General features: G+C 34.3%; 1 protein-coding gene across 1 annotated transcript; it reads right to left on the reverse strand.

The window, feature by feature from the left end:
* Positions 1–790: 790 nt before the first annotated feature.
* On the reverse strand, positions 791–3,216 carry LOC126713910 (uncharacterized). The gene is made up of 5 exons (XM_050413870.1): positions 2,711–3,216; positions 2,483–2,586; positions 2,173–2,344; positions 1,975–2,097; positions 791–1,873 (listed from the first exon to the last, which is right to left on the reverse strand). Exons 1-5 carry the CDS (start codon positions 2,894–2,896, stop codon positions 1,544–1,546), a joined length of 915 nt encoding a protein of 304 aa, XP_050269827.1. The 5' UTR covers positions 2,897–3,216; the 3' UTR covers positions 791–1,543.
* Positions 3,217–9,453: the final 6,237 nt, after the last annotated feature.

A 9,453-nucleotide genomic window follows, 5' to 3' on the forward strand; every position in this document is an offset into this window, starting at 1 on the left:
CATCATTTCTTGTAAAATAACTGCACGATGAAACATGCCAATGTCCTTCAGCTAAAATGGCATTTCCTTCTCTCATAAGAAATAAGAATAGATAGAAGTTCATATATAGGTTCAAAACCCACTTGCCGGGGGATGGGGGGGGGGAAGGGGGGGAGAATAAAAAACAAAAAAACCCACTACATGATGGCTCTATGATTCTCAACCCTATTGCCATATTCAAATTTCATATATGGGGAATTCTTTTTTTGTTAATCTTCTGTGTTCCAGTTGAATTGTTGGGGATTCTCCGGCTATGTTAGCAAGCCAGTCTGTTCAATCACAGTTTTTGGCTCCATTTTCTGCTTAAGCAGTATATTCATATATTGCTAAGCTTCAAATCATCATACACATACCTTTTGACTGAAGTCACTAAGATAAGCCAAACCTTTTACCATTCCTTTCATGATTTTGAGACAATCAGACCAAGAAAGGGGAATGAAAATGGTTTTTAGCAGTAGACTTCTCATGCAACCCCCAACCAAATCTGCCTTAGGCTTTTTAACAAGGGACTCTAACATATCCATGTTTTCTCATCACTTTTTCATAACTATATCCTTTCCTATGATTCTTTGCACCAGTGTGCCAAGGTGGTTCCTAAGTGCACCATTAAAGAACGTTTTGTGGCCCTGCCTTTTGGGGGACTGATGAATAATGCCCTATGCAACAAACAAAGCGACATAGAAATGGTGTTGGACAGACATACAAGAACAATATTTGGCTGTCCTTAAAGAATTATTCCAATGCTATATCATGCTATGAAATTTACACGTCATAATTTATTTATAGTAGAAATCAACAAATAAAAAATATGCACAGCCTCTGACTAAGCTATAGTTGAAGCTTTAGAACTAATAAAATGAAAACTTCTCCCTTCTCTATGTACTCATATAGTCTTCATTGATGCTATCTTCTTCTACATGTTTGCAAACTGTGTTTTAAGTGTTCTACAAAATTTGAGAAATCTACCTAGATCTTCCTTTCATAGGATACAAATGGGATCAGCTTAAGATTTGTGGAGAATTCATTTAGGAGATTGTCATGAAGGTATATTACTGCCCTCACCAGAGAAATTTCATCTACTATTGCATTGTATGGTCTGATGTGTTTGTAATAGATCATGGACAAGCCAGGATTCCTATCAGAATTCAGAACCCAAGTCGTGGTGCATGGTGCATATTGCTCTTTTTGTTGCTGGCTTTGTTTTCATATCTATAAAAAATGACATCATCACTCAAAAGCTCATTCTGGCACACCAGATTTAAAGGCAATTTCCATTCCCCCAAAATCTCATCTCCTGAGCCTGAGCTTGAAGCAGATAGTGTCCTTTCTACTCCTGCTTCATTATTGCTCTCTTCTAATTCTTTGAGATTAATGCTATGGTTGAATTTGTCCGTTTCTTTGGATCTGGAATTACCAATGGGATGGGTCTTGTCAAAACCAAATATGTTGTTTGAATGCTCAATCTCCTCTGAAGCTGCATATCCATCACTTTGAACTTTAGGTGTCATCGATCCACAAAGTTAGATCTGGTTCCGTGTCGATGAGTGGAACCACTATGATCATCTGGATCATTATCTCGTGATTCGGACCTAGAGAGTTCGACAGCTGCTCTTGAAGCTGCAGCTGCATATGCTGCTGATTCAAAAGCCTCTTGAGCAGCAGCAGCTGCATTGGTGTACTTTTTCCTTGCTTTCATTGATTCAGAGAACTTCTCTTCCCGAATTATTTCTTCTGCAGCTGATTCATGGCCATTAATTCTTAGTGGAGGACTTTCCAAGTGACCTGATTTGTTTGGTTCCAGCTGGTTCTGCTTCTGGTTGATATCCTGTTTCTCCTGCAGTTGTCAAATATGTTGGAGTGGACTCCAAAATTAGAGATTAAAATGTTATTTGATGCAAAATATTGTTGCTGCTTTGTGCTGTTCATTTTTCCTACCTCCACAATCACATGAGCATCTTCCTCTAAATGCAGAGTGACTCCAATCTCCGAAGCAATTTCTTTTAGCATTTTCAATCTGATTTCCAAGCTTGGCTGCCGTGCTGAAAGCTTTTGTATCATCTAGAGAAACCCAAGACTGTTATTGCATGACAGATTTTTCATCCATAACAACCTTAAACTGCCCAAATTTTTTACCTTAGGATTCACTCCACAATTGTTGTGCAACTCAATAGAACGATGAGCAAAATCTTTCCCAAATCTTGAAGTGAGAATCTCACGGATCTTCTGTAGCTCTGGGAATTCTCCACATCTTGAGTTTGCAAATATCAGGCTTGATATACCCTCCTTGAGCTCATCAGGGCACTCCCTGTACAAACATATGCATAGATATTTAAATCAGTACTAAGAAGAATAAAGGAAGGAGTTAGTTTCCAATAACATATAGCCAAGCCAACATAAGTATCAAACTTTTGAAAACTGGAACTTCAAAGAAAAGAAAACTAACTTGCTCTTTTGAAGGAGTGCAACCCTTTCTATTAGGAGATTACAGTAGTTGTCTATCATTGCAAACACATCCAACATGTTCTGCTCCTTTATGACTTGCTCAACCTGTTTAGAAATTCATTCAAACTCAGTACACATACATGAGATAGAAAGTGTGTGTGTGAGAGAGAGAGAGAGAGAGAGAGAGAGAGAGAGAGAGGGGGGGGGGGGGGGGGAGGTAAGAAATTACTCGAAGGAGAGCTCGTTCCTGATGACCAAGGTTAAGGAGTTCAATGACATCGGACCGTGCATGGGAGCACCGGACTTGGCGCTGGTTCTTGAGGATGGCAGTCCTGGAGATGGTCAGTTTAGCCAGGGTTTTGAATTTAGAGGTCCTGAGGTTTCTTCCAAGCAAAGCATCCAGTTTCCTACCCATCTTTGCTCCCTTTGTTTATGCTGTTGCTCTATACAACAAAAGACCTCCTAGAGTAAGAACCTCAATATAGTATAGTAGCATAAGAAATGCTTATATACTATGAAAGCGTGACCATGCTCCTTGATTTTTTCATCATATTGAAAAGGACAAAAAGGTTGCAATTTTTGACAGCCAACTTATTGGAAATATCACACTTCTGCTCCAATTATGATTTTCCTGTTTGGCAACTTTGATTAGTTCTTGGTAGCTTCTTATTCTGGAAGAAACCTAGAAATTTGATCACGTCTCTGCCAAGACTTTTATGTACGGTTAATACAATGACCATATTTTGGCACAAAACAAAAAAGAAGAAGACATTTTCTCTGACTTGAGGATCAGATAGGCCGACAGAAGTACAATAAAGAAAGACCATATTATATAGCTTGTTTAGTTTTGGGATAGTTTTGGGCCTTTAGGTAAAAGATTCTAGACCTTGACACTATTTTTAGCTTTATAATGCCGTTTACACCGTTTTGACACTATACTTCGAGTAATGATAGGGATACAGTTAAAATAAGAAGAAAGATAAAAGGTTACTATTTATTTTTTATTTTTTTGCTTTTTACATTTTTTAGAGTAAAAGTGAACCCTATATAGGATATATAGGAACTATAGTTGAGTTAAGAGAATCCCTTAATTGGACTAAAATCAAGGATTTATAATGTTCCTTTATATTCAATTATAAAATATCAACATATGTTAGATGTGACATGCATGATTCACTAATTTTTCATTATTTTACAATTTTTGGGGTGATAAGTTGTGTTAGAGTAAATATCACTTTTATATGTACCTCTTATCACCACTTTTAGTAGTATTAATCATAGTATGCTACCACAGCAATTGTGAAAATATTTATATGTGACTTCACCAAATTATGACCTGTTCTAGTTTATAAAAATAGTTGAATGTAGACCATATTGTCCCTTAAGTCATTTCATCCCGTTTGACTGAATCTTTCATAGGCATAATGTGTTAATTTTTCAAACTTTTTTTTTTTTTTTGAAAAAAGGTGAGGTAACATTCCAGAGTGAAACCAAGAAAAAGACATGGCAAATAACTGCCACCATGGACTTTGTGTCAAATTTAAGGAAGATTCTAACAAAAGAAAATGGAAAGTTATCATTAGTCCATCTACTAGACAATTTGTTGATTTGTGCGATTGTGAGTGGACAATGTAAAGTGGTGGGTCATACAAGGCAGAAAATATTGACCACTCATAATTGCATAAGTAAACAAATTGTGAAATTGAATTTGTGATCGGTCTTGTTTCTAGAATTATTCATCATAGTTGTGGTTAAAGTCTTACATGTCTGTTTGATATCATATAACTAAAGCCAACCCCACAACGACAATGAACCGTAAAATGTGACCTATGGTACCCACACGGATTGACTTGTCTCTGCGGTATGGGCCACTATTCTTACCATAAAACTCAGTTTCATCTCCATACAATGGGGGATTCTTGAATTTGATGAGTCAAGCCTCCATTACCACCTTATTATGTGCCCATGGTGAATAACTAGATAAAGTATCAAGAGCAAAGTATAACGAGTTTGACCACAAGTTTGTAGTTAAATAAAATAATAATCATTGATATTGGCTCATTTTTGTTTTAATTATTTGTTGAATTGGTTCAGAAAAAAAAAAATCTGAAAAAAATAACATGCCGAAATACTCAAAATTGAATGCTCATAAATTATCCAAACACTAATCTAGTGATGGCTCCTAATTTTTATTAAATTAGTAAGTTGCCCGTGCGATGCATGGATAATTTTGTGGTATTTTATGTAAAAAAGTTTTGAATAATGTTGTACATAAATTATAAAGAAAAAGTAAACTATATTAGAGTAAAGAAACATATACATTTTAAAATATTAAAAAGTGGTTTAGTAGCTTCATTGCATATTTGTAGCCTTCTTAAGGTAAGATTATTATTATTTTTTAAAATCATGAAACCAAAAATAAATGCAAAAGAGTAACGGGACCATGAAATAAACTAATTTGTTTTATGTTCACATATTTCATACTATGAAAAAAAAGTATACCCTACTCTCTAATTATCTTCCACTCATCGATAGTGCACCATTAAGACTTGGTGTGGGCAAGTGTGTATGCATGTGTCTTATAGATGATTTGAAATTAAACCATGGTAGAATATGATTTTACATTGCGCACCAAATATTCTCTCTACTTATATACCCAAAACAAAAACTAACCAACCAAATTACCTAACCTAAATCATATTTAAGCTCCTAATTTAAAGAGAAAAAAAGATTACCCGTAGGGGTTTTGATGGTGGTGGGAGGTCAGTATAACGGAAGTGGTGACCCCTCAAATTCCTCTTTCTCTCTCTTTCAAAACTTTTGTTAGTCTCAGGTCTTTTATTTTGATAATATGTAGTGAAATAGTACCTTTTATTTAACAATCCACAACATTTTTGTGTTTCTTTATCTCTCTCTAGAGTCTTATCTTGTTAGTTATTACTATTAGCCCTTAATTTAAAAAAAAAAAAAAATACTAAAACAGTGTGTATGCTAAAAGACATGAAGAATAGAAATGTGTGGTGTAAGCTTAGGCAATTAATGAGATATTAATGAGATAACAGTAAAATAAGATAATGTGAACTTTTGGGTAACAATAAAAAAAAAAATTAAAAAAAAAAAAAAAAACCCTTAATGAAAGAGGTAAAAAAAGGCTAAATGCAAAATTGGAGTGCCACTTAGTAGGACCTCATGTACTCTCGCATGAGATCTTAGAGAGAGAGAGACATTTCGTAACAACTTTTATTCTATAGTATTCCTCCAATGTTTTTTTTTTACTCATTCCTTGAACTGAATAATTATAATGGTTATGTGTGTGCAATTTATAACTATTATTTCACTGCATATTTATAGCCTTCTCAAGGTAAGATTAATTTTTCACCCTAAAAAAAAAAAAGGTAAGATTAATTTTTTTTTTAAAATCATGAAACAAAAAATAAATGCAAAAAAGTAACAGGACTGTGAAAATCAAATAATTTGTGTTATGTTCATATATTTAATACTATGAAATAAAAGTATGTCCAACTCTCTCACTGTCTTCCACTCATTGATAATGCGATATTAAAACATGGTGTGGTCAAGTGTGTATGGACGTGTCTTATAGATGATTTAAAACCATAGTAGAATATGGCTTTACATTGCGTACCGAATATTCTCTCTACTTATATACCCAAAACAAAAACTATCCAACCAAATTATCCAAACCTAAATCATATTTAATCCCCTAATTTAAAAAGAAAAAGAAAATACCCATAGGGGTTTCGACGTCTTAATGGTGGTGGGAGGCCAATATGATGGAGGCGACATCCTCTCAGATTACTCTTTCTCTCTCCTTCAAATGTTTTGTTAGTCTCAAGTCTTTTATAGTGAAACAATGCATTTTGATTTTGTAGTGAAACAATGCATTTTATTTAACAATCCACAACATTTTTATGTCTCTCTATCTCTCTCCAAGGCCTTATTTGGTTAGTTATTACTATTACTTCTTAATTATTATTTTTTTGCTTTTTTTAAAAATATTAAAATGGTGGGTATGCTAAAAAACATGAAAAAAAGAGAAATGTGTGATGTAAGATTAGGTAATTAATGAGAGACTAATGAGATAACAATAAAATAAGTTAATGTAAACTTTTGGTTAATAGTAAAAAAAACTTAATGAAAGAGGTAAAAAAAATGCTAAATGCAAAATTAGAGCGTCACTTGGCGAGAGCTCACGCACTCTCGCATGAGATCTCTGCTTATATATATATATATATATATATATATATATATATTGATGATTATTCCTTTATAACTTTTAATCACTAATCAACATGAGTCTCAAAAAACTTTGTGATAGGACTTTATCATACTTACAAAATAAGTATAGATTTTTTTATCTTTATTTTGTTTTTTAAAAGGATATTGCTATTGTGTTCATCCTTATAAAAATTTAAGCAAAGATTAAATTTTCATTATTTTTGACAATTTTTCTTTGATTCCTTTATAATTTATATATTGTGTTGGTTTAAATGAATTTTTTCTCAAGCTTTCAGAGGATGGACTTTAGATAAGATGTTCAACTTTTATACACTAAGCATTGACTATAAGTCTTGTACATGGAACAAATAGAGATAAGAAATTAAGAATATGGTCCATTTTGGTTGGCCTTAGCTTGATTTGTCTAGACATCAATTTTCTCTCTTGCCAAAAGTCCGACTTATTTTAGGTGGAAGTTTCCTTGATTATTACTTGTATACAAAATTCCAGGATCATTAAATTGGAATAGGTCCCTTACTAACCTAACCAATTGGAATAGGATGAAATTTCTTACCATCCACACTAATCGTTGTGTACACCCCAAATTTTTTCAGCATCTCATAATGATATGTTGTTGATAGGTGTCATCCAAGTCCAACATGATTGAGAGTTGTAATTGAAACTATGGCCCAGAAGCTTTACTATTCAATACTTTGCAAGAAAAATTAAACACTCATTTGATGTAACAAGAGACTATGGAATTTGACAATGTATACATTGGGGTTTGTTCTTGATGTTGTGAAATTGTTGTAGGTACTAAAAACTCTAGTTTGATTAGTTGGCAAGTCATGTTTTTTAATCGTGAAAAGTCTACAATGGAAAACTTTTGTGTTCCTACAATAAATGTTATGGAGAAAAAATTGTTAGCTCTCTCATCCCATTGGGACCCTCCTATTTATACAAGGGAAAAAGGGTCCAATATTACTAAGTGTGACTTAGTTACATGGAATTTTTGTGCAAATGTGCCTAGATTTCTTTTAAAATTTTAATTATAATTTAAAACTCTAATTTGGTGATTTTTATATGATTTTTGATTTAGTAAAGACATATTCGCCAAAAGAAACGAAGGTAAAGCTATTAAAGAAATTTGTACTTTCAGATGAGCAATTACATATGGCTAATGTTGCATTGTCATTTGTGGTTGTTGTTTGGGTGACTGATTGAGACAAAACAATTAACTATATTAAAAGGGATTAGCAACTTTTTCTTTCTCCTTTACCATTTGTGGTATGTATATGCCTTTTTCACATATGCTCAACCATTAGAATTTCCCTTAATTATGATAAACATATTAATTTTTTTTTAAAAAGAAGTTTTATATTTATTAAATGAGATATATATATATATATATATATATGTGTGTGTGTGTGTGTGTGTGTGTGTGTGTATGGAGGGCCTTGTAGCTAAATTGGAACCTCCCCATACACAGAGTGTCTGGGGTTTAAAGGAGAAAATGTTCAAATTGCGGGAGCCAAGGAAAAAAATGTTCAAGTTGTTGGGTTAGCAGCATATTGTAATTATTTTTTTTTAAAAAAAAAGATATAGAGATATATATTGTTTTCCTTGAGCTAAAGTAGTTGCGATGAAAGTGTGGAGTGGATGGTTTTTTTTTTTTTTTTAGTCCTTGAGTATTTTGGATTGTTTCAAATGAGCAATGGCTTCTCTTAGGCTCCTAAATTTTTGGTTTATTGATTTTGCTATCTTTTTTTTTTTTTTTGAGAAACCCCCCAAAAAGGGAGGGGAGGAAATTTAATTAACTGAGTTCAAATCAAAGTTGTAAACATCAAGGATGTCATGAGGGACACCCTCCATCCAAACATCAAAATAGTTACAAATAGCACGTCTAGCTAATCTATGCGCTACAAAATTTCCTTGACGTCTAATACGATTAAAAGAAACATTGCGAACAGAGGAGCTCAATAACTTTATGTCCTGTAGAATATGCCCATATTCAGAATTGAGCATAGAGTCACCATTTATAGCATGGATAATACCTTCTGCATTGCCTTCAACCACCAAGCTCTCAAAACCCAACTCTTTAGCAAATAAGAGAGCTCGACGTGCCGCTAACACTTCCACCATCTCGACCGAAGTCGGTAGCTGAATTTGTTGTGAAAGTGCAGCCATAACTAGTCTGTGGTCATCACGGATTATAATGCCAAGACCTGCAGTATTCTCCTCAGAGAACAGAGCACCATCGAAATTAACTTTCACTGAACCATTGGGATGAGGGCGCCACCTGACTAATTTGGCAGTCCTTGGGATTATTGCATAAGTGGGGTGAAGGTTCTGGAATTCTCTAAGGGATTCGCTTGCCATTGTGTTGATCTTGGACAATGGGAGTGATTCCTCAGCAGCTCTTACTTTGTTTCTTCGCATCCGTAACAGAGAAGCCATCATAGCAAATAGCTCAAAGCAAGAGTGGTCCTGTTGAGCTAGGCGGAGAATGTCAAGGAAATTTCTACAGCTCTTGGAGGCGACCTGTAGTGCTTTAAATTGGCTTCTCCAAACCTCAGTCATTGATGGGCAAGACCAAAGGGCGTGAACAGTATCCTCAAGCTCTTGACTACATTGAGGGCAGAGAGTGTTAGTCAAAATCTTTCTTTTTGCCAGGTTCACCCGCGTTGGAAGGGAATCGAATCCAGCACGCCATAAGAGATTTCTTATGCAAGAGGA

Source organism: Quercus robur, chromosome 2 (genome assembly GCF_932294415.1).
Source record: "Quercus robur chromosome 2, dhQueRobu3.1, whole genome shotgun sequence".
Lineage (NCBI taxonomy): Eukaryota > Viridiplantae > Streptophyta > Magnoliopsida > Fagales > Fagaceae > Quercus > Quercus robur.

Coding starts and splice junctions, on each gene's coding strand:
- LOC126713910 (XM_050413870.1), bottom strand. CDS start 2,896: ATGGGTAGGAAACTGGATGCTTTGCTTGGAAGAAACCTCAGGACCTCT. Junction 2,587..2,710: donor AGGAACGAGCTCTCCTTCGA/GTAATTTCTTAC, acceptor ATTTCTAAACAG/GTTGAGCAAGTCATAAAGGA. Junction 2,098..2,172: donor ATTGTGGAGTGAATCCTAAG/GTAAAAAATTTG, acceptor GGGTTTCTCTAG/ATGATACAAAAGCTTTCAGC.